Below are 26,889 nucleotides of genomic sequence, written 5' to 3' on the forward strand. Positions count from 1 at the left end.
AGTTAGACACCTTACTATACAAAGGAGTGTCCCTGCCGTATCCAGGTGCAAGCATTCTCCTATACTACCAAATACAATATCAATGGGAAGGAACAATGTAACCATCTACAAACTAACCTCTCATTGGAAGCTATATATTTCCAAGACTCGTACCTAACCTCCCATTTGAAAGTGCTAACGGTAGGGATATGAATATGAATATGTGGGGATGATCTAACTAATTTTTTGATTAATTTTAATAATTTCTTGTATATTAGTCCCTTTGACTCTAATTATAAGTTTCCTTTAAAAAATAATTTTGCCTCGATATTATGCAAGTTACTTGGTGCGTTTATGATGAAAAATGATATATTAAAGTTAGATCCATTAAAATACAAAATGATTACTAAGGATTAGTAAGCTTTTTATGCTACCTTACCAAGTGCGTTAAAAGAACAAATACAATACATTATTCTACTTAAGAGATATCTATTAAATGTGATAAAGAGACAAACATGATACTTTGATATACTTAAGCTTCTTTTTTTTTTTGAGCAATTGATATACTTAAGCTATAAAAATATTAAATTAGTTTTAGCATTGCATCAGATTTATACACTATAAAAAGATCAACTCATATTCCATTTGTCAAATGCAAAGAGAAAAAAGAATATGGCTAAAACTCTAAAGTTTTTTTATATTATGATTTTATTTCTTTCCTTGTTTCTTGTTGCAAAGGAAGTTGACGGTAAGCCATATTTTCACTCTTTTCAATTTTGCTTAATTACTTTGTAGTTCATACACAATCTTTTTTTTTTCATTTTATTAACATTTTTTATTTTCTTTTTCATTACAACAAAAAAAGGATGCGAAGACGATGGTGATTGTCCAAGAGTTTTCAAATTAAATTTACATGATTTTATTTATAAGTGTATTAACAACAAATGCGTAAGGGTTTACTATCCAAAACCGGTACCAATGCCAGATATTTTTTTTTTAAGAGGACCAATGCCAGATATTATATGAGTATGAAACCCAAGATATTACACAAGCGCCATACAAGGAAGAATAAGTTCTTACACTAGCAAAAGATATATGCAATATACCTTATGCTAGAGTATTCCATGGGTTGCCATTTAAATTTATTGTTGGCATCTAATAATTGTATCTTCTTCTTCTTTTTTTTTTTAATTCTAGGACCTTGCATTTATGGATTTGTATTTTCATATGTTGGTAAAAAAAAATGAATAAAGAAACTAAGGAATATTAAAATTAAATTGTCTTCTTCTCTCTTAATTCTGGGACCATTATAATTTTTTGTTGCTAAAATCAACTCACAAGAAGAAAGAGTTATCTCTTGTATCATTTAACTTCAATTAAAATAGTCAGACAAAGGTTGAAGTTATATCATAAAGAATTATAAAAAAAAGCACTACCAAAAAAAAATAAAATAAAGAATTATAATAAGCAAGAGAATACTCCATCCGTCCCTATATGTAAACACTCTTTTATTAAAGGTAAAGAGTGGTTATATATAGGGACGGAGGGAGTATAAGAGAAATTAGCCTATTTTATTATACTAGTTCATCATCCAACTGGTAACTACATTTACTCCTCCCCTTCAAGATAGATTTGTCTCATTATATTCAAGGACTTGATCCATTATAATTAAATTGGTTGCAATAACTGAAGTATATTTTGTCAAACCAGCTATACTCCATATTCCACAGTAAAGAATCCAACTAAAATAAGCTCTTTGTTACTCAAAGATCTAGGTTTCCACAAACCTTTTGAGTCTCCTACAAAGATCATGACTTAACTTCAGTTTTCTTTGTTATCAAAGATAAAGATCTAACTGGTCCTTTGAGGTTTCACAAGAAAAAGTGAGGAAATTATCACAATTACAGCGATGAGTTTGTATCTAAATTGATACGAAGTCTAAGCTTAGGATTCTAAGTCCCATAGAGAGAACATTATAATTCATGCCTATATAAATTCAAGTGTATAAAGATAACTTGATTGAATTACATCATGATCTAATTACTCTCAGCTGAGAGAATTTTACAACTGAGCTTTTGATTTTAAGTTCATGTATATTTTGAATATTCCTTTGATTGCGATGAACTTTTCTTTCTTGTTCTTTTGTTAATCATGGATGTTCAAACATAAACCAAATCACCATGATAAATTACAAACTCATAAAGATATGTGAATTTGAACTTTTTTAAAAACCAATGGGACACATCAATGTTACAGTACTCCCTTTGTATTCTATTATTAATCGTTTTGACATTTACGCATATGGGACACATCAATGTTACAATACTCCCTTTGTATTTTATTATTAATCGTTTTGACATTTTCGCATATATTAAGAAATTCAGTAAATTTTTTATCGAAAAGAGAATAAAAGAATGGAAAGACGAGAGAGTAATAAACATTAAAGAGTATAATAGGAAAAAATTCTTAATGATGCATTGATATTGTAAAGTGACTTATAATAAAACACAAATATTTTTTTAAGATAATTTGTAATAAAATACAAAGAGAATAATAAGTATTTAGGGTTAGAAATGAGTCGAACTGAGTCGAATTTAGTTTAGATTGACTCGATAAAAATTAGATTGGCTCTGCTTCAAAAAAAAATTAGATTGACTTAAAACTCGACAAGAGTTCATCACAAACTTTTTTCAGCTCGAACTCAGCTCGTTTCAAACTCTTGTACCACTCGGTCAAGCTCGATAAATTCAACTCTATAGCTCAAATCAAGTGAACCAAAAGAGGAAAAGAAAAACTAATTGTAGCGAGAGAGACAACACCTCTTATAATTGGTCTCAAAATCATATAAACTTTTATAGATGACGCATGCCATGAACTTTTAGATGATCCTGTTCCATATTTTGCACTAAATTGTGAGTGTGGGACTAATTTTACTTGGTTTGCAGGCTTGTATGTTTTTTTTTTCAGGAATTGCAAGCATGTATGTTGAATGTCATTAACATTGAAAATGTAGGACTACTCTTTTTTTTTGAAGTAAAATGTAGGACTACTCTTATTATTCCATCCTTTGATATTGTGAACGTCGCATACAAAAAATTATATTTGTTGTATTATTTTTTCTTCTATCATATACATGTAAAGTTTTTGTTTACTTTGTTAATTGTAATAATCAGCTTGACTGATTTAGCAATGGTAAAAAAAACTTCAAATTCACCCCCTTTTTTATCTATATCTTTACTAGTTTGAAATTTTATTAGGTGATTTGATATATTTTTATTTATATTTAAATGATTCATAAATCAAATGAATCGAACTATATTAAACTCAAAGTCAACTTATTTATTTAACAGATCATATAAGTAAGTAAAGAAATACAGTTTTTATGTTTGCATGTACACATTGCATGGTAATTGTCTTGCTATCAAAGAACCGAAGTTTATCATCGTAAGTTTAACTCAATTGTTAGGAACAATGCATAATATATGCATGGTCAAGTTCAAACCGCGACTAGCACCGGAAAAAAAAAAAAAACGGAAGTTTAATTTAGATTGGGTCACGTAGTCAGCATAGGTCAGATTGGATGACCCATGAAATAAACCTCTCTTTGTTCGGATAGACAGTGGACGATGGATTTGGATTGTTTGCCACTCACGGTTCCAGCGTTGCAACATTAATGTGTCCTATTGGTTTTTTAACTTTTTAATATTCTTTTTAAGATTTATTTTAAAGGTTATGGTAACAAGTGTTAAGGAAATCAAAAGTAGTAAATTCACGTTAAATTCAATATTATCTTAACTTTTTACACGTTAAATTTATTACTTTTCATCACTTTTCATATCTTCTTAACCAATATTCTAAAAATACTATTTAACATTTTCATTTATTTAATTATCATTTTGATATCTCTATTATTGCTCACTCATAAAATGGATTGTCATTTTAGAATCACATAGTTTAAGAGGATTTATTTTATTAATTTTCTGAGTGTTTATCATTTCAGATTAACATATAATATGATATGTTTTTTTTTTACAAGATAATATGATATGTTATTTAAAACATGTGTGACATCGCACTATTTGAGTCACAAAATCGTGAAATAGAATCAAAACTGATTTATATTAAAATGAAGGACCAATACTATGAGTAAGCAAAAATAGAGGAAAAAATGTTTATTTGATAAAATAATGAAGTCTTTTTTATTTATTTTAAATAATATTTTTAAAAATGAGATAACATCAATTATTTCTCGCAAAAAGTGTGAGTACAAAAATATTTAATATTGTAATTCAAAACAATTACCAATAGCATCCATAATAGAGACCCTCAATCTTGAGGTCTTAAACTGGTCCCACATGGACACATCATTTTTTTATAATTTTTTAATAATAGTACATGATAGGTACTCAACCACTCCAATAGAGATCCTCTAACAAAATGTCTAAATGGGTCAAACTAATAACGTTTTAATCATTTACATTTCAACAAAAGCAACTCAAAAATGATAATTTTATCAAAAAGTGATGTGGGGTCCACTTAATGTCTTAAGAGACCTTCAAAAAAAATTCTCCAATGGAGGTATCTATTAGGCACCGGGTCTTAAATTGTGAAGACCTCACCATTGGGGATGGTCTAATGTCACCAAAATGTCCTTAAAACATTAAATATAAAAAATACAGTAAAAATATCAATTATAAAAAAATGTTCTTGCAATATATCATCGAAGTTAAAAACAGAAATATCAGTAGAAATTAACAATAATTTATATTATATAATTGGTTAAATATGTTTAATCAATTGACTTAAAAATGTTATTAAGAAAAATCTTATAATATGTTGGATAAATTCGAACTGGAACATGGTAGATTTTGGCAAGAAAAAAGATAAATTGAAAATAGAGTGTACAGAAAGCAGAGTGGTGCAGTCCAGAATGGGTGGTACTGTATGAAATGACCGCATGGGCAGATATGTCCTTCCCGTCAAATCTAAGGTGCACAGCTACGTTGTCACTGTTAAATAATTAACACATAAGTTAAATAAAGGCTTGCCCAATATTCTTGTTATTATCCTGAAACCATATTTGCTCAACCCCCACTAAGCTATATTGAAAATGTTATTTAAAATTTAGAAGTTGACTATGCTCCTGTCAAAAATAAAATAAAGAGCTGACAATGTATTTATCCCCATATGCAAATACATCAGTTCATAATTATTGTTTTGATTTAAAAAATGAACTATATCCACATTGTATATGCATAAAATGTTGGACAATAATTTTGTGTTTCAGATAACAATCCTCAATTATATTTTGGTATGAAATAAGAATGTGCATTTGATACCTTTAAATACACAGTATATTGCTTTTATTTTATTTTATTTTATTGAAAACTAGTGTGATTGAACCAATTTTTTTTAATGATTTGCTAGATTTTTTTTTTTGTTTTCTTTGTGCAAATATGATGAAGGTTTAGATGAATTAGTTTGTTGTTTGATATGATTTTTTTTTATGAAGGTGAAAATTGTTGAGCAAATATGATTACGTATTTATGAGATGAATTTATTGGTTTTCTTGATGGAAGGGTAATGAATTCTGAGTTTTATGTGTGTTGATGAAAGGAGGCAGAGGGAACATGATGATGAATTTTGGGTTTTATTTTAAATAAACTAAAACATTATATTACATTATGTAATATTTTTTATTTGAAGTATCCAAGTTGGCGTCTACAGGTATCCCTAAAAAAAAAGTTGGCGTCCACGTGTGTAATCCAATATGTTTTTTTATTTGTCAAGTGTTCCAAGACTTCAAGTGCAACAGTCAACTAATAGAAAATATAAACTTATATTAATGTTGTAAAAGTTTTGAACCAACTTAAAACGTTTAAAATAAAACGGACAACTTAAAATCTAAAATAAACGAAAGAAATCAATAGAATTAAGCCTTTAATGAATGATAGTTTTTCTCAATCCAATTCATCTCGTGCATTGATATTTTTGATAAAGTTAATTCAATAAAATTACCTTGAAAGAAATCAATAGAATTAAGCCTTTAATGAATGATAATTTTTCTCAATCCAATTCATCTCGTGCATTGATATTTTTGATAAAGTTAATTCAATAAAATTACCTTGTTTACAAGATAAATTACCTTTTTGGATGTTTAGTTTATTTGATGGTCCAACTTCGAATTATCAGACCATCCGTCTCCCAAAATCGGAAGGTTAACAAAAAAAAAAAAAACTACCATTATCTAAAAACACTTTCAAAGAGTTGGGAGATATTTCTACTTTTCCCTTTGATTTCATCCCCTAGAGCTCTTTATCTTTTAAGTTCTATCCTGAATATACGCCGCGCTACGACACTTAAGCAAAATTTATCATTCTTTAGGTTTCACAAAGCTTGAAGAAATTTTCTCCTTAATTGCGTGGTGGGGGGAATTTAATTTTTTCAACAACAAAAAAGTTTGATAAAGTTAAAATTAAAGAGGAATTTTTTTTTTACAAGCACAATTAAAGTAGAATGCTTTTTTTAAGGAGAAGGAAAGACGGTTAGTAATATTTCAATATTTAGTTTTATTTGAACCACTATTTCAATATTTAGTTATTCACTAAAATTCTTATTATCGATGAAATTAATGTGAATTGGTCCATGCACTCTTCTGGTTTTAATTATATCCATAATTTTACTTTTTAGTATCATTAAATAGTTAATGTATGCAATATACGTTAATCATTTAATGAATTTTAAAAAAGTTATATTTTGTTTATAATTAAGTCTGGATGGAATAAGTGTAATTATGTTTTGATCGAATGGAGTAGATTTTGTATATGTTTGGTTCTATTTTTAAAGGGACTAAACTTGATTCTGAAAATATATTTGATATGCTTAGTTTCCTTTGAGTTGAATTGATTTTGTTTACAAGTTCATTTTAATTAAAGTTAAGATTTGTTGTTTTTGATCTTAAAATTGATTTTTACATACAAATTTATAATTCAGCTTATTATTAAATTGATATATCTACATATAAATCATTTTGCATTTAAATTACTTTAAATCAAAATCAATTAGTATCACCTCAAAACCAAACAAAAAATTTATTCATAGTCTTGGGCCGATATTAAAAGGGTTTGTTTCACATGTGAAAAAAACCATATTAAATATGCTCACTAGATTCATTCAGCTACATAGTACTTCAGCACAGTCGTTTCCAAGACACGCAGACACAGATGTATAGCCAGCTAGCCTCAGTAGCTGACCAAAATAGTTAATCAACCATTTACATTCTCATCTTTTTCTATATTTATGCTTTTTCTTATTATTATTTCTGGGTTTAACACAAAAGCCTAACTTAACTTAACTGCTGGGGTGTCCTAAATTAATTAATTTAAACAAAGAAAAAAAGAAAAGAAAAGAAAGAAAGACGTGGTCTTTTTCTCATAACACAGATCCCTATGGAATGAAGTGGGTGCTCCCCACCCAGCATTTGCTTTGCTCTCACATACTACTAATATTTATTCATTCCTTTTGTTTAGTTTAAAGAGACCACTTTTGTTGTGTTTCGGACTGAGACACACACACACACACACATGTTTTCTTTCTTCAGTTCATGAGTTTATATATATGTTTGTTTGGTTGGTACTAGTTGTTACATAAATAAAAATAAATTTCACTTCTTCACATGCAGAAGCTGAAGCAGAAGAATAGAGGTAGATTTTTCAACATGATTAGTTTATTTTCTGAGCAATGATTGAGTTGAGTTTGAGTATATATAAAATCTTGCTGCAAGAGAAGAGAAATAGATTCTGTTAGGTAGTAGCAAAGTTGAAACCTTTTTCAAGTAAAGAAAGATAAAAACAAAACGAGATGAAGTCCATGAATGACAGTAGTAACTCTGATGACAACAATCATAACAACAATTGGTTAGGTTTCTCTCTCTCACCCCACATTTCTACTTCTTCTCCTCATCATCATCATCATTACCAACAAACTCAAACTTCTTCAGTTTCCAACACTGTTCCTGCTTCTTTCTATTTTTCACCTTCTCACTTCACAAACTCAACAATCTGTTATGGTGTTCCTGAAAATGGTAACAACTTTCATTCACCTAATTTGACTGTTATGCCTATCAAGTCAGATGGATCACTTTGTATCATGGAAGCTCTTGGTAGATCACAATCACAAGGTTGGTTTCTGTCAAAAAATACTACTTTTTTTTTACTATTCCCTTCAAAATGTGTTGTGTGCTTTAAAAAGTTTTTATTTTTATGTCCACCAAAAAAAAGTTGTTATTTTTATATCTTTAATTAATGTTAGATATGGCCCTGTAATGATTATGTTGTTTTCTTGTTTTTATTATTATATGATTGAAGTGATGGTGCCATCTTCATCTCCTAAACTAGAGGATTTTCTTGGTGGTGCAACAATGGGTAGTGATGAATATGGTAGCCATGAAAGTGAGGCAATGGCTTTAAGCTTAGACAGCATCTACTATAATAACCAACAAAATGCAGATCCTCATCAAGCTAATACAGACCATTCCCTTGACCTTCTTTCAGAATCTTTCAGACAACAAACATCACATCCATATTATGCAGCACTTGGTTATCATGGCCTATTTCAAGCACCATTAGAGGTAGAATCTAAAGAAAACATAAACCATGTTGATGTTTCTAGTTCCCAAATGCCTCAAAACTGGTATTCTGCTTCTCAAGCTTTAGAGCAGCAGATGAACACTACTAGCATGGGGAGTCATAATGGTGGAGCTGGTGGTGGTTCTTCTTTTGTTGTTCGTACTGTAGGAAGTGGCGAGTTACAATCTTTAAGCCTTTCAATGAGCCCTGGTTCTCAATCTAGCTGTGTTACTGTTCCTAGACAGATCTCACCTTCTGGAACAGAATCAGTGACTATGGAGGCTAAAAAAAGAGGAGCTGCTAAGCTTGGTCAAAAGCAGCCTATTCATAGGAAATCTATTGACACTTTTGGACAGAGAACATCTCAGTATAGAGGTGTCACAAGGTAAGTTTGTGTTGAATGATTATATTTTTTTTTTTATCTCATAGTGTGTTCTTCATTGTTTGATAAAAGTAGTCACATTTAACTATACTTTGTCTAGTATAATATGTTTGTGTTGTGCTTTCTTAAGTTATCATGTTGGTGATTATCTTTGGATTTTGTTTATTCTCCATTAGGCATAGATGGACTGGTAGATATGAAGCACATTTATGGGATAACAGTTGCAAGAAGGAAGGACAAACAAGAAAAGGAAGACAAGGTTAGTGACAAAAACAGTAGTCAAGTTTTTGAACTAGTACTTTTTTCCTACTAAAATTTTATACTAACACATGTGTTATTTGTTCATGCTTTTGGATGATGATTTAATCAAACTTTGCATGCATGTTACAGTATATTTGGGTAAGTCTTGAGTTTCTCCTTCACCAAGTAAAAGAAAAAACAAACAATACTTTCAAGTTTCACCATCATTGCTATTACTGTTTCTAATTTTGACTTTGTTGGTTTTATTTTTTGAACTCAAGGTGGTTATGATATGGAAGAGAAAGCTGCAAGAGCTTATGATCAAGCAGCTCTTAAGTATTGGGGACCTTCAACACACATAAACTTCCCGGTACATTTGATCTCCTTAGCATTTTCTTGTTAGCTTTGAATCTTGTATTATTATGTGCTTAAGAATCACATTTTTTATTCTCTCTTATTTTGCAGCTAGAAAACTACCATACTCAACTTGAGGAAATGAAGAATATGACAAGGCAGGAATATGTTGCACATTTGAGAAGGTACATAAATCTGTTAATTAGCAATTATTTTGTAGTAAAAAGGTTAACATAATTATATGACAATCATGATGGATTAGTATTCATTTATTATTGCAGAAAAAGCAGTGGATTCTCAAGGGGTGCATCAATGTACAGAGGCGTGACAAGGTTTATTCAGTTCTCTTGTCCCTTTTTTTCATTTGAATTTGTCACACTGTTGGTTTTTGAGCTAAATCACTTTTTTTATGTTTTGCAGACATCACCAACATGGTAGGTGGCAAGCAAGGATTGGAAGAGTTGCTGGTAACAAGGACCTTTATCTTGGAACATTCAGTAAGTAGATTCCTCCAACATTGTTACTAAAAATGTGTTAACAAAAGATTTAAGCATTTGAATTATGAACAAGGGAATGTTTATGTATGTTTAAAGTTCAGCATCGTTTAAAGTAAATTCCTTCATAGGAATTTAATTTACTTATGTCATTTTCTGCTTCAGTATTTCTTTTCCCAAACACAAGTGATTGGTTATGCTTTTATAAGGCTGAACATGTTACTACTTTGAGCACAAAATTCCACTTTTTCTAAGGCTGTAAAGGGAATCTCTAATAGAATGGTGTAAGGAAAGTTTAGAATTTTGTAATGCCTTTTTGTAATTTTTTTTCTTTCTTGGAAATGAAATTTTAGGCACTCAAGAGGAAGCAGCTGAAGCATATGATGTAGCAGCAATAAAATTCCGTGGAGCAAATGCTGTTACAAATTTTGACATATCTAAATATGATGTTGAAAGGATCATGGCTAGCAATACTCTTCTTTCTGGTCAGCATGCAAGGAGAATCAAAGATAAGGATCCACAGACCGAAGTTCATGAATATAATCGTAGTACTAATGTATCGAGCCAGACCAATGGAGAAGCTGCTGAAGCGCAAAACGTTAACGAAAATAATGATTCCAAATGGAAGATGGTTTTGCAGCAACAGCAATCAAATAGTTGTGATCAAAAAATCATTGTGAATTCTGATGGAAGTTACAAGAATTCTGATTTCTCTATGTCTTTACAAGACCTTGTTGGTATTAATTCAGTTGGTTTGGATGATTCTACCAAAATAGGGACACATTTTTCAAATCCATCATCATTGGTGACAAGTTTAAGCAGTTCAAGAGAAGCTAGTCCTGATAAAACTGCTCCCTCACTACTCTTTCCAAAGCCTTCAATGGAATCAAAAATTGCCACTAATGTTGCTGTTAGTTCTTGGTTTCCTTCACAAGTAGCTACACAAATGAGGCCAGCATCTTCAATCAATTTGTCTCACTTCCCAGTTTTTGCTGCATGGAATGAGACCTAGAGAGATTATATCTCCTTGTTACTATGTTATGACAAAAAAAAGGGTAAAAAGGGAAAGAAATTATGTATTGAAAAACATATGGGGATATTTATTTTTTAAAAAGGGTTGGTTGGGAAATTTGGAGGATTAATGAATGAATGTTAGGACTTTTGGGGCCACTTTGTTTTCTTTATGTAACACAAGGGTAACATTGGCCTTAACAAACTTAGCCTTTTGGCTATATGTTGGAATGAATGAGAATATGCATATTGGAGGGAAAGAATTAATTAAAGGGGACACTAATGATTAAATTCTGTGAAATGATGTTTGAAAATATGAATGTGGCCCTAAAATTATTGAATTTTTTCTTTTTTGAGTTGCAACTTTACTTTGGTTGTTAAGTACAAAACCAACTCATTGTTTCTCAATAATGCATATAAAAGACATTGCATTTGACCAAATCATCATGTTCTTTTTTTGTTACTAATGCACTAGCTCCTTAATCTTCATAACACTATAATTGCATAAACCTTTCTTTTTCTAGCTTTGTTTAAAGTTAACTAAATTTTCTATTCCTTGTTCAAAAGGAAAAATAACTAAGTGATTCTTGCATGAAAAAGGCCAAATATTCATAATTAACTGGGGACACTTCAAATTTCTTTTTTTAAAAGAAAAGTTGTTTCATCGTTAAAAAAATCACATAAACTTTTTTTAATCTAAGTGCCACATTCAATAGAGATATAATAATTTTTATATAATTGGGAGGTAAAAGTGATTTCATGTCTTGTGTGGATATACTTTAGGGACTTAACACAATTTGAGTCCATATTGTTATCAAGTGTTTTCCCACGTGTGTGGATTTCCTTCGTGTGCATAACAATATAAGTGAGTCAATATTGTTGATTCTTTTGACCATAACAATATTATGGGACGACAATGAGGAATCAATGCCGGAAAAGCTGGAACCTTGTAGTTTGAAATTGAATGTGCCAATATGGTGAATAGCTGTTTTTCTGTATATATTTTGTAATAATGTGTTAATAATCCAAATTATTTTATACTAATACCACCTTTAACAATAAGAGAAAATGACAGGTTCTAGTGATTGATTTATAATGGGGTGTGGATTAATGATCCATTGAGCAGGTTAATGAATCCAGCTACCTTCACTCACACAGTTTTGCTTAAAAAGTTGTTCTCCTAACCAATTGCAAAAAAAAGTAGTGCAGCCACATCAAATAGATGGGTTAGGTATTAGTAACTGTATATGTTCATTCATACCATTCGCCATGATTAATTTTTAATTAACATATAGGTGCAATAATTTTTCATGTATTTAAAAGTCAAATACTACATGCTAAACTTAAATTTTTTAGATGGCTGGCTTATTCATGATATTACTACTTAACTACTTTTATTTTAGTTCATCTCATTAAATTTGAGTTTGATGTTGCTATGCTATGCAAATGTCTCAAACTTCCATTTTATGCAATCTCTGAATAATAACGTGTGTGTGAGTGTGTGTTGCGTAAAAGAATTGCAATTCATTTATGACATTAACAACCAAAATTGGAGTACTAAATTTATGAGAGAACACTAATTAATGAGACTGACAATTTTTACATGACATCAGTATCAAACTCTGTCATTAACCAAATTAGATTAGATTTACCTCGTATGTCTTGATAATTGATCTCATGATCCCATCCTGATTGGATTAACGCATTGGTATCTCTCAATTGATTGGATTAACGCATTGGTATCTCTCAATTATTATCTCTACTGTTTTTTTTTCACTTTTCACAACTCAACAACTCTTATATAATTTTTTTCACAACTCAACAACTCTTAAATAATTTTTTTTTGGTAGTTGGGGTTCGAACCCCGGACCTTGCATATTTTATGCATTGTCTGTAACAACTGAGCTAAGCTCACGAGGACTCTTAAATAATTTTTTTATCATGTTAACGGAAGTCCCAACAAAAAACAATTGCGTCAAAAAAAGTATTCTTTATACTTTTAAGAGTTTGACTATACAAATTCTATTTTTTTTTTATTATATCTGCCTCCTTAACCGATGTCCTTGAAGCACTAATTAATACTTTCCATAATTTTTTGGTATTGGCTTAGGACCTGAGAGTGTGCTCCTCTTTAAGGTCTCATGTTCGATTCTCACCGGTATCAATTTAGGAGGGTTAATTTAGCTTCTTAAAAAAAATATTTTCCATAATTTCTCTCCTTTTCTTCTTCTTCTTCAAATTCCAATGCTTTTCTTCGTTTTCAATGGTTTAGATTTTTACATTATTTAATCAAACTTTTTTTTCATTTGAGAAAATCCAAATCCTATGTAACCATTTTTCACTTTTTCTTTCTCTCTTGTAGGGTTCTTTACACATTTTCACATTATTAATGTTCTTTACAAAATTTGCCTAAGTTTAATTTGCCATTGAAAAACGTAATTTAATTTGCCATTGAAAAACTATTTCATTTCTAACAATTTTTTTTTAATATTTGTGATTTTGGTTAAAGGTTATATTTAAACATGTAAACTTATAGAAAGATATTTATTTAGTTAAAACTTTGAAGTTTATAAATTAGAAAATCCAAATCTTATATATTCATTTTTCATTTTCTCTCTCTTATAAGGTTCTTTATTCAATTTCACATTATGACGTTCTTTACAAAATTACCTATGTTTAATTTACCATTTGAAAAACGTAATTTCGTTTCTATCTCTATATATGATATTAATAACTATTGAGATAGATATGTAAAACTAACATATTTTTATAATAAAATCATTACTCTAACAACTTTTATTAATATCTGTGATTTTGGTTAAAGGTTATATTTAAATATATAAACTTAATAGAAAGATATAATTTTAGTTATAACTTGTATATTTATTTAAAGGTTATATTAGGGGCTCCCCTTAATATTTTATAGTTTATAAATTATTAATTTGTTCATCGAAGGAATAAAACTTGAGTTTAATTGTTATTCAATATTTATGTAATTTAATAATAAACTAAATAATATGTAATTTGATAATAAATGAGTCGGTCTTATCTTATTTAAATCGTTTTTACTTATCATGCCGAACCACCTCATTTGACATCAAAATTTTGATGCTTAAGTGTCATTTTTATTTCCAATTACTAGTGAGTGAATATCAATATTAATATTCCACCGAATATGGACGCATGTTTTTCTTTCTTTTGGCGGTAAGCTTACTTTTTTTTTTTTCCTGATAAAAACGGTGCAAATGAGAAGAGACAAATTATCTTCTTTTCATTGTTATTTTGTTTAATTTGGATTAAAAGTGAAACATTAGCTATGAGTTTTGACAAAGAAAAAGCGGGAATGTCTAAAAGCGAAACACAACAAGAAGAAGATTGCATGAAAAACAAAAGTTTAACAATTGATGGTCAAAAAGCTAGCAAGTCTCGTAGAAAAGATAGGAAAGTTAAAGATGCACACCTCACTCACTCTTAACAGTGACAAAAAGTAAGATCCATTTCAATTCCATCCAAAGAAATAATTAGTCAACAAATATGATTACAAATCTTATTATTGTGGACAGCTTAAGCACACAAACATATATAAGTTCATAAAGTCATATATATTTGGAAAAAGAAAAGCTAGCACTTGCGCATGAGCTGGATTATAGTGCTAGCTAGCTTAAGTACAAGGATTTGCAATCTTAATTAGTGAATTTTTTTTCAGGATTAATGTAATTGCATTGAAAGGACTTGAGAATAGGATATGAAGTTAATGAATGTGAATGTGGTAGTTGAATTTCAACGTGAAAATAATAAAAGTTGAACAATAAGGTACTCAGAAAATAAAGATGAAGCTAGCTAAGATGTTTCATATTTGAGACAAATTTACGCGCGGCCCATTAATATACATAGCCTTTTGTAGTTTAGCCCTTTTGTCAAAAAAATCCTTGCATGATTGAGGGGTAGTAGTTGCTTTGTGGGGTGCACATTGCTCATTCTTGTAGTATTTTCATACGGGACAACTACAAGGCAACTGTTGGGTGAAAAACAACAACAAAATTAAAGAACAATGATAACATTGTCATGTCATAGTTTTGAATACTTGTTAAAACTACAAAATAGATATGTCCTATTCTACAATAATAGGACACCAAGACATATATAACCCTGTGAATGTTGTGTTGTTATTTGTTACACAATGAGAGGGAATAATGTGTCTCCACAATGAACGAGCCATGTTTAATCAAGGGAGGCGTCTAATGCTGTCACATACTCCACCTTCGAAATCTCAAATCTACTTTAGGATTTTCATCTTTTGAATTTATGTTGAATTTAATATTTTTGTTTATGTTGGGATTCATCTATGTAACGTGTATACATGATGGGATTATAATGTAAGGATTGATGCATCGTATGGCAGTCACAAAAAAAATGTTAACTCGTACCCTAACGCGTAAGAACCTAATACGGTATAAAAAAATAATTTTAAAAATGATGTTTTAATATCTTAAAAATTTATCTTTTTAATACAGAGTTTTATTTTCTAATTCCATTTTTACCTCACTAACTTATGTCTTAGAGCACAAGTTAGCATGACTCTTTGTAAAATAAGCATTGTTGTTGCTCCAGCATTTTTTTTTTCATTTATTTTGTTTGTCGAGCAACAATAGTCATCCTCTTTATAGATGCAGAAAAATCAAATGTTTTACATTTTGAAAACTCGGAATATTTATGTTAAGAAATATGAATTAATGAAAAATCTTGAATTTCAGATTTTTCAGCAATTGAAAATTTTGGAACATATATGCATTCTAAATTTTGCATAAAAGAAACATCCGGAACACAAAAACTAAGAGAAAAAACTCCTTACTGTACCATATATATGCATTCTAAATTTTGCATAAAAGAAACATCCGGAACACAAAAACTAAGAGAAAAAACTCCTTACTGTACCATATATATATATCTTTTTTTTTTTTTTTGGTAGTGTCCGGGGTTTGAACTCCGGACCTTTGCATATTTTATGCATTGTCCTTACCAACCGAGCTATGCTCACGAGGACTAATGTACCATATTTTTGAAAAATATGTTTGCAACATTAATTTTTTATACGGTCAACAATAATATTTTTATAAAAAATTCAGTTTATTTAAATTATTCTAGGACCGTTTTGAAATTTTGCAGCGTTTGAAAGGGTATGGGAACTAACTGTAGGTGTCATCAGTAAAATTTCCAAAATGTGGTAGTTGACCAAACCCAAATAAAGCCCATATTCTCAATAGAGGCTGAAGCATTTAGCTACATGGGTCTAGTGCAAAATCAAAACCCACGCAATTATTGACAAAAATGCAGAGAATCGTTAAATATATTTTAACAATTGGAGTGTATTCATTATTTATTTTTATATATTTCAGACAAAAAATATCTTGTTTTAAAAATATGTAGCAAATATGGGGTGCGATCATGATCCTGGTTTAGTTTTTTCTTCTTATGAGTTTAGGCCCCTTTGTTTCTAAAAAAAAGAAAATATGTAGCAAATATTTTACTAGTCTCAAGACTCAAGAAACAACAAATGTGCGAAAGGACAATATTTGTAAGTAGGATAAAGAATCAATCTCCTAAAAACTGATCTCACTGTTGCCAAATAAATAAAAATTATCGGGACTCAAATGATCAAAGTCTAGAAGGTTATGCACAAAGGATTGAAGCATGTGATTCCCTTCATGTTGAAACGTGACTTTTAGTTTTTGATTGATATGGTAACGGAGAGCTGTAAGCTTAATGAAAATACCCATATTTGGCTTGTGATATCTAGAGGTGTCAAATGGACTATCCCCGTCTAACTTGGTACAGCTAGGGAGGTCCGACTACATAAATGGGACAGCCCGACCTAGTTCATTTGTGATGGGGCCATGTATTCTAGAGCTCGGCCTAATTCATGCGGGCTATGGGCCAGCCCGACTCAGTTTGTCTTAAGGTTTTCTTTTTTGATTTATTTACTCTTTTTAAGTATTTTTGATGTATTAGTTAGTCAGAACTATCTTTTTGCTAAAATATGATTGGATAGGCATAGAAGCGTAAATAATTTGTACATTATCATTGAATATTAATTAAACTTTAGATTTATTCCTTCAATTGAATCAAATTAATAATTTATAAACTTTAAAATTTAAAACTTTGAGCTAAATTTATCCGTTTTTATTATGTTTAGTTATTTAAATATTGTTTATTAATAAATTTTAAATTTATTTATAATTTTTGTACAAAAATCAAATGAAAATATTGATAGTGGGTTGGTCGAAGCCCGATGAGATAGTCCAATCCAGCCCAATTTTTATATGGATCAATGGGTTGGTCGAAGCCCAACCCAACCCAATTTTCAAAGAGATTTAGATGATACAAATCCAAAACTTCGAGTATAAGATCCGGGTTTTTACCACTAATATAAGATTTCGGTAATATTTCATCGATAAGTGGTAAAAAAATCCATCTTTATTTTGATGATCTAGTTCATTAGTTATGAGAAACGGCAAAAAAGAAAACAAACTACATTTTCTAATCATTATTGTAAAAAAAATAAATCACTTTTTAGATTCATTAAATAAATGATCAATATGATTTATAACATAGACCACATATATGTCTTATTTAATAATAAATTATTGTTTATAATAGCGATAGGAGGTCTATGTTTTAAGGGAAATGATATCTTGTGCCGCACAAGTTAAGAAACTAAAGATAGAAATATTTTGTTAGAAATTGTGCATTCAATATTTTGGAAATTGTACATTTTTAGATTTTTAACATGTGCTCTCAGTGCACAAGTTAACACTACCCATGTTTTAAATAAACAAAGGGATCTTTTAGCACAAAAAGAAAGGAATACTTTTTTGAGTGGAAAAAGAAAGGAATACTCTCCTCCTTCTATTACGCATTTTATTCGGTGGGTGCTCTATCCATCTGAGAGCTCATTCATTCATTTGGTTAGGAGAATGACACCTAAGCCAATAATCCATCTTTCTCGTGCCTTTTGGTAGAAATTAAGAAGTGAAATCTGTTGCATGTGATTTTAAAGATTTGTCGAAGGCCATGTTGATAAAGACAAACTAAAATTTGCAGCAATTGTGTTGATTCGTAGAAGAACAATTTTCTTTTCCCAAAAAAACCAAAAGTCTTTGAATAAGACAACATTGAAAAACTTATTATACACGAAGTCAAAAATATAAATAAATTCCTTTAATTAAGATGCATGAAATTAATTTGACAAAAATTTCATGTTACCACAGCTGTCAAGTCACTCTGTGTGATGCCAAAGTTAGGGGGTTCAGTCCTTATGTTATGCATTTTAATTTAATTTCAATGTCCTGCAGTTTATTCTTTAGAAAGAAAAATGCTAGCTGCAAGTGAAGCACTAATATATCCCACTAGTAGTAACTATGTAAACTACATACATAAGTATCGTGTGTATTAAATTATTAATATATATGGGTAAACATAATTTACATGTACTAACTAATTTAGATAAGAGAGGGAGAAAATGCGAAGGCCACTGCCTGCCCCATATTGTATCAATCCCTGCACATATTTGATACTACTTAATAAGATAAGATATAATTCGGACGTGTGTTGAGGAAAGAAAGAAAAAAATATAGAAACTGAAAAATGTATATAAATTCTGTGTTCAGATTTTTTTTTTTATCTAAGAAACATTTCTCTATAGTGGCTAAAACGATCTTGACTCTAACGGAGGGATGCATAAATGATCTCATTTGTCCATGTATTTTTATGAATAGATGTGGAAATGAATTTGGTAAATCTGTTGAATATGTTTATGAAATAAATATTTTGAAACTCCTAAAGAGCTTTCAAAGGCTATGTAGATTTCTTAAAGAACAAGTTGAGATGAAGGACTTGGAAAAGACAAATTTCTGTCGCAGATTAAAAATTGAGCAATTGAATAATGAAATTTGTGTGCATAAAAAAACTTATATAGCAAAAGCGATAGTGTTTGTAAACTTTGTATATGGATAAATCTAATCTCTTGTGTACTTCAATTGACGTGAGATCACTAGATGTGGATAAATATTCCTTCAAACCTCGAGAAGAGGATGAATAACTACTTAGTCTGAAAGTGCCATACCCTAATAAGATATGAGCATCAATGTATATCAATCTATTAGCAGGATACAGTTCTTCACAAATACTACATTCTAGGTGATTTAGTTTCGGTTCTGGCTTCGTCTTTGGTTCACTGAGTTTTGGTCTATTTGTGCCACCGCTTACGACGACTCTTGCTTGCTTGGTTATGCTTCTTTGCGCCGCTAAACCACCATTATCATCAAGTGACTAGTTCTTCTAGGTTTGAAACAAATTTGTCTTTCAAGCATGGGCTGTCTCTTCTGGTTGCAGATTGTTTAATTCAAAAGGGTCGTTGATTCTTGTTGTTGTCTTTTGATGCAGTGAGTTATTGGTAGATGAATCTGTTTACGTGTTGTTAGTTTAGTTCATTCACTGGTTATCATGATCTAGATTCGGTGTCAACGAACATTCACACACCAATCTATTTTGCAATTTGGCTTTTGGATTGTTCATGTTGTGCGGAGTTGTTTGCTCCGAATTTGGATTTGTCTTTGGATTGTTTGTTATTCCAAAGGATTACTTTTACTTGTTTTTTTTTCTTTGGGTTTTTCTATCATGTGCAAATTTCACAAGTTAAGAAGTTTTAAATAGTAGTACCTTTGCATCGAAACTTTTATATTTTGTATTAAATGTATAACTGATTAATAGATAATTGTTTTTTTCAATAAAAATTTACTATTTTTAGTTGCTTTAACATGTGCAATATTGCACATGTTAGACAAACCCTTTTTCTTTTACCGGGTGAGGTTTGTATCCCAAATCTTTTATAATATTTATTTTTTATTTTAACCTGTTTAGAGTTGTTCACTGTCTGCACCTTACTTGCTTTAAAAAAAAACTACAAAATTTAAGAATAGAAATTGAAAAGAAAAAGGGAAAAAAAAAAAATCATACTCGTGAATAATGGAAATGTGTGGATGTAGAGCTTCATTTACGCTGTCAATTACGTATATAAATGGAGTGGCCCCTACAAACATGGCCTAACCAACCTAACATCAAATTGTGAAATAGTAGTCCCACAAAATGCATGCCACTGCTACCTGCCTTTCCATCACTAATTCACTACTCTACACCAACCATCAAATCTCTTCATTTGTTCTACGGATTTACGCTTATAAATAGCCTCCTAATTAAGTGCTCCAACAAACATGGAATGATTTTTGGTTGACATTTTTTTTAACTATATTATTGGTGTGAAATATCACCCGACTTTGTTGATGATTAATCTCTATAAAGAAGTTTGATTGGTCCTTTTTTGTGGCCTCTATATAATTTTTTTCCTAACAATAAGCCTGATCAAAATTCAGATACTTGGTAAGAAATATAACATTAAAAAAAGAAACAAAAACAAACGGAAAACTTAGAGCTACCAAATTTTAAGCACGATTGAATCTCAAATTCATATATAGCAAAACGTGGGAAAATGTCATCAATTTTACCTACCGTTTTTTCCAATAAAGAAATGCGTTGATTGGTTGAATTGTATTTATCCTTATACTAAAGATGCACCACTGATTGTACCAAAAAATATAGCACCACTTATGGAACAAAGTGAATCAATATTCTTTATAAGGACTTCAATTAAATGGGTCTTTTTAACATGATTACTCTTCAGTCACACATTTTCTAGAAAAATTTACGTAATGTAACTCATTACAAGTGATTTAAGTCGAATACACTTAATAATGAAGTTCTTATATTCTAAGTTCCTTAAAAAGAATATGCACCTTCTTGGTATGCATAGTACAAATTAATTTATATAAGCATTTCTTCAGTCGTAGGGTCATACAAGCACATTTAGATGAATCATATGATTGGGTGAATCATATTTATCTTCTATACTAACTAAAATAGCACCACTGATTGTACCAAAAATAAATAGCATCACTGATGAAATATAGTACAGATTAATTTTACAAGTATTTCTTCAACAGTCTCATACAAGCACAACATTAGAATTAGTAATTAGTATCATTTGGACGTGAATTTGGTCTATTCATGTGCTCCTTAGTTTAGAGGCATTGCCATGAGCTGAGTCACGTCTCAACCAAACAGGATAGAGCAGTTGTCTAACTACCAGTACATAGGATTTTCTTGAGAATACTACAGAACTCTGTAACCAACCCATTGATGTTAATATGCAACGAATCTTGCATCCACGTGCTACAAGAGTTAGACCAAACCTTAGCCACAAAATTAAATCATCTACTAGTATTTATTGTTATCACACAAGGTACATGTTTCGGTTGTCTTTGAACTACATTTTTCTTAGCAGTACTTGTGGCCAAAATGGGGCATGGTCCCTTTATAGCGGTGCACTTTCAAATTAAACATTGAAACTTCTACTACTTCAATTTACCTTTTCATGTAGAGTAAGAGTACAATGCCCTAGCACACACTGACACATTCATCATCAAAGCTTCACTGTGCTTCAAGTAAATGAGTACAACAAACCACTAGTGGCAACTTTAAAGCAAATGCATACAGGACCACCTTCAATTGCTATCGGCGCCTCATTATCTACAGTCTCAACAAATCAGAATTAAATTCTTTAATACCGAGTTAAAAGTTGCCTGGAGTTTGGTATAAGGGCTGAAAGAAGTCATAAAGGACCGACATTCAAACTCTGTAAAGGAGATATTTTTTTTAACCCTGCAATTTTCAGGAAAGGGATGCAGTAGTGTAGTATGAAGCAAGAACATGTCATAGTCACCGATACGTCGACACGGAAAATAGCTTGAAAAAATGGCATAATTCAATGCAATTACGTATGTTGGTATTGTGTCAGACAATGATGCATATAGACACCAAACACACATTTGATCAGGAATGCTTCAAGGTTAGTAATCTAAAGTTCAGTTAGAAGGTTAATAAAGTCAACTAATAATTGTTTGAGTTAGGATTCGAACTCAATTCATCGTTAACCGAAACTCATTAACCGTTTAAAAGCAAAAATATTAGCATGACAGCTAACTTCAAAAAATTGACATGAATAAATTTCAGTCAGCAAAGTATTCTATCTACATTGCTTCATACAAAGCGTTGGAGAAAAAATAGAAACAGGATGAGGTCAAGGACAATATTGTTACACCTGTTCCTGACAATAAAAAGTTTTGAACCGCAAATTTTCTTACAAAAAAGAATGGTCCATTGAGAAAAAGAATCCACATAAAATTACAAAAATGAATTAGAAAAAAAGAGAGGGTAAAACATAGACATTGAATGAAAAAGCCCTCAAAATCTTCTTTATCAATCCATGATGACAAATAACAGAATGTACTCTCACATTGATTGAGTTGAATTGAATTTAGTAGCTGAGTGAGGAGTATGAGCAAGCAAAAGAAACACTCTTGAGCCCTCAAATAAATTGTTGTCTCCAGTGATTCTATTCATAGAGCCTTGGTGGTGCACCCTTGCTTTTTCCATGTATATAATTCATCGTGTATCGAACTCTACATTGTACATAGTCCAGTTATTACTACTATTTTTGTTTTTCCTTTTTCAGTCTACTTGTTCACCAATTAAGTCTAGACCAACCAAAAAGAAAGATACTCCTTGGAATAGCAAGAAGTAGAAGTGAATCCCTTGAGCTGAAAGTAGACTCCTTGCTGAAGCTGTTAAAAGTAAAAAAGCCAAAGCAAGTTCCTTCAAATACATTTTGTTATGTTTCTTCTTCTTCTTCTTAGACACATTTTCCTCTTGTCTCCTGATTTCCTCTTTCATTTCTTCCAGATCAGGTGCTGATGACCCTCGTTGATGCTTTGGTTTCTCAATCAATGAAACTAGATCACCCTCCGATGAACGACCGGACTTCTTAGTGACTACCCATTCGTACGCACTTCCTAGCTGGAATAGGCCTGAGATCATAGCATTGAATTTTGTAACCGACATGGTGTTCTCAAATAGGAGATACGGTACTATGAAAGGAAAAGCTTTTGGAGCTGGAAGAATGTTGAGAAATGACATGACTGCTGGGATATAACAAACAACCCACGCAGGAATCTCGGCCTCCGGTACGAACATTGTCATGGGAAGTATTATACAGAATAGAGTGAACGAGTAAAATGGCAACACCAACTTTCTAAGAAGGAAAAAGAGAAATATCATGTTGAACTTCTTCCATATGCTTATCTGCAAGAAAGCACAATTCATATCCATAATCCATAATAAGCACAACTGTAACATTAAGATGTCAAATAAAGAAACATTTTGATCTCTAAACGTGTTAGATGTCGTTACCGTAGTCTAGATTAAAGAAACATCTCTAAGCAGTGTTTTGTTAGTAATTTTACGGCACAACATGATTAACAGAATGTGAATACACGCTCGATGATCAAACAAACTAAAGAAAACATATTCAATGACCAAAACAACGTGACAAACTAACGAAGGATGCATTTATGTATGCCTTTTTTTTTGGTAATTTCGATGCATTCAGGGACTACCGTAACAACGTCTCACACATTTAAAGACCAAAATGATGTCTCAAACAAAATTTCCATGAGAAGGGCCTTGAGAATTGAGATACACATACCTTGGCCTTTATGACATCAGGCAAACAAAGGCGAAACAATTGCATTGGACCAGAATGCCATCTATGCTGCTGTTTTCTGTAAGCTTCGTAAGATTCAGGTAACTCACATTGGCACTGGAAACATTAACAACTTGGAATCAGAAAATGAATAAGCCAAGATAAACAAAACAAACATTTGGTGTGTGAATCAATGTCTTTTATTTGCAGTACCTCCACATCATTGAGGAAAATGAATTTCCATCCATGAAGATGAGCTCGAACAGCAATGTCCATATCCTCCACAGTGGTCCTCTCCAACCAACCACCAGCTTCTTCCAAAGCCTTTATTCTCCAAACTCCAGCAGTACCATTGAACCCAAAGAAATTAAGGAAAACACTATTCACTTGTTGTTCCACTTCAAAATGGAAACACAGATTAATATTCTGCAACCTTGTTAGAAGATTCTCATCCTTGTTCACAAAAGACCATCTAGCTTGCACAAGTCCTAATTCGTCATTATCCTGTAGCATCATCACCAAGTGGATCCAAATCCAATCAAATATTAATTAATTATTAACTATATACCAAAATATATGACACATCCACCATAATTTCTTGAAGCTACACGACAACATAGATAATAATTCAACAACGACAAAGATCAAAAAGAAAAAAGAAACCTAAATTAATCATCAATCAATTTAGTAGTACCTTAAAATGAGGAACAGTTTTCTTAAGGAAATCAGGAGTAGGCTGAAAATCGGCATCGAAAATTGTAACAAATTCATAATCTTTCACATAGCTACAATTCATGGCTGATTTCAGATTACCAGCTTTGTACCCATCTCTAATCACACGGTGTCGGTACAAAATGTTGGCACCTTCTTCTTGCCATTTATGAACCTCCTCCTTAATCAAAGATTGTGTAATTGGGTCATCAGAATCATCCAGAACTTGAATCAAAAAATTGGATTTTGGCCAATCCAAATTACACACTGCTGCAATAGATTGCTGATAAACCTTAAAAAACATAACAACAAAAACACAAAAAACATCATTAATTACATCAACATAACAACAAAACAAACAAACAATTTAATGTAGTAATTGCAAATTTGTAATTTACCTCTTTCTCATTGCACATGGGGATCTGAACAAGAACCATAGGGAAGAAACACTTATCTCCAGATTCAAGATCTGAAACATCACCACCTTTTGGAACAGGTTTAATTTTCTTAAACTTGATCCAAAAACATCCTAAACAAAGAACCAATCTATCTATACTCTGAATAAGAAAGAGAACAATACAAGCATTTGTGAGAAATTGCAAAGGAGGAGCAAGATACTCAACACGAATCAAAACCCATCTAGCATAAAACCAATCAAAAACATCCCTAACACCAAATGTCGGTGCCCACAATTCAAGATGTGGAGCACTAAAATGCCAACCTTTAAAATAAGCAACAACCTCAAAACACAACAAAAACACCGACAAACATAGAAACACCTTGATGAATGTATAGAACCTACTTTTCACTGTAGGGTTCTCTTTTTCCCTACCACCACCAACACCACCGTCGATATCCGCGTCGGTTCTACCAGAAGCGACGCGGCGTTTGACGGCGGAAACTAAACCAAACAATGCAGGAGCAATTTGAGCTAAACAACCAGCAGCTCTATGAGCTTTAAGGAGAAGAACCCATGTGAGTTGTTTAGCGTTTTTGCCTTTTCCTTTGTCTCTTGAAGAAGAATTTTTTGGTGTTGTTAAAAGTAAATCTTCTTCTGAAGGACCTTCAAGTTCATCAATGTCCCAATTTGGATTCTCCATTTTTACAACCACTGGTGTTCCTTTGTGACTTTCTTTCGCACCCCAATTGAACAAAGGTGCCATTTTTGTCTCTGATCTTGTAAATCACACAATTTTTTTCTGGGTTTTTTTTGGGTTGAAAAAAAAAATGAAGAAGAAGAAGAAGAAGAAGAACTACAAGTTTGATCTCATTGTCAGAAAATGAGATGAAAACGAGAAATGATGACGGTGAGAGACGCGTGGAGGAAGAAAGCAAAGCAATGCGTCGAAAAACAATTGTGACATTCGGAACAAATCTATACGTAGTGAAACTGTTTGTTTATATTTCTAAGAGAGAAAAGAAAGAACACTATGTTATGTTTATGATTATGTTATGTTATGACCTGTTTGGATGTGTCCAAAACTTACAACAAAACGGGGTTTCAAAAACCTAAATGGAAAAAGTGGGTAACATAAAGGGTAACAGCTCAGCACGTTTATGTCTTTGATTCGGAGAATTTCTTTTTTCTGATTAAAAAATTGAAAGTAGAAGAATTCAACCCCAGAAAAGCAGTTTCTCCGTCAAACACAAAAAAAGTGGTGTTGTATTTTGGCGTAACTATACTCTGATTGCATTCAATTATGGGAAGGGATTAATGAAGAGATTAATCATCGTCATAAATTAGTGATGGTAATGATAAATTGATAATAATAAATGCGACAATTGATAAAAAGGTAACAAAATCATGTAACACACGATTTTTCGAGATTTTCCTTGTTTACCACCAACTCCTTTTAATTTTCAATAAACATTCACAACAACCATACAACTCGAACCTTCCAATTTTTTTTATTCAGATGAAGGATGAATCAATGTTAGTTAAAAGGGTTTTAAGTTATTATTACAAGCATATTTTGTATTCTGAATTTTTACTGTAAACTTGGATTGGATTCTTCCTTTCTTTCTACATTCTGGTGGTGGGTCTTTTTCTTCGCCAGTGAGACAAAAAATAGAATTTCCAAAAGCTTTTATCACTAATGATCATTTTTATCTTTTTGTTACGACATAAATTTTATTACCGCTAGGGTAAAAATTAACGTCAGGGGTTGAGAAGAGTTCAGAGGAAGTGTCACGCTCTATAACAGCCAAGCGCAAACCAATGCGTAAAAAAGCCAAAATGTGTCTATCGTTTCTTTCTTAATTTTACTAAAATGATATAATGATTTAATATCAATTATCCTAAGTTCAAACTGTATTTTTTTTTTGTTGTAGTAACAATGATGTTTGAAAACCACAATTTTTATGTTTTAATTTGGTCCGTAGCCGTCCCCGTTTAGGAGCTGACCAGGTCTAAAGTTTCCCACAGTAACGCTAATTCCA

General features: G+C 31.3%; 2 protein-coding genes and 1 long non-coding RNA gene across 3 annotated transcripts; 2 read left to right on the top strand and 1 right to left on the bottom strand.

The window, feature by feature from the left end:
• Nucleotides 1-600: 600 nt before the first annotated feature.
• LOC146942214 (uncharacterized) lies at nt 601-1,256 on the top strand. Its single transcript, XR_015032615.1, has 2 exons — nt 601-727; nt 845-1,256. It is a non-coding gene; the product is annotated as an uncharacterized LOC146942214 (long non-coding RNA).
• Nucleotides 1,257-7,517: 6,261 nt separating this feature from the next.
• On the top strand, nt 7,518-11,347 carry LOC146942215 (AP2-like ethylene-responsive transcription factor ANT). The gene is made up of 8 exons (XM_085756155.1): nt 7,518-8,158; nt 8,346-8,991; nt 9,165-9,247; nt 9,510-9,598; nt 9,694-9,767; nt 9,864-9,914; nt 10,003-10,079; nt 10,430-11,347. The coding sequence occupies exons 1-8, from the start codon at nt 7,840-7,842 to the stop codon at nt 11,086-11,088; spliced, it is 1,998 nt and encodes a 665-aa protein (XP_085612281.1). The 5' UTR covers nt 7,518-7,839; the 3' UTR covers nt 11,089-11,347.
• Nucleotides 11,348-22,306: 10,959 nt separating this feature from the next.
• On the bottom strand, nt 22,307-25,821 carry CSLC12 (Cellulose-synthase-like C12). The gene is made up of 5 exons (XM_085756156.1): nt 24,849-25,821; nt 24,434-24,742; nt 23,953-24,243; nt 23,743-23,856; nt 22,307-23,339 (listed from the first exon to the last, which is right to left on the bottom strand). The coding sequence occupies exons 1-5, from the start codon at nt 25,611-25,613 to the stop codon at nt 22,710-22,712; spliced, it is 2,109 nt and encodes a 702-aa protein (XP_085612282.1). The 5' UTR covers nt 25,614-25,821; the 3' UTR covers nt 22,307-22,709.
• Nucleotides 25,822-26,889: the final 1,068 nt, after the last annotated feature.

Source organism: Medicago sativa, chromosome 3, assembly GCF_051527215.1.
Source record: "Medicago sativa cultivar Bolivia chromosome 3, Bolivia_mono, whole genome shotgun sequence".
NCBI classification, from domain to species: Eukaryota; Viridiplantae; Streptophyta; class Magnoliopsida; order Fabales; family Fabaceae; genus Medicago; species Medicago sativa.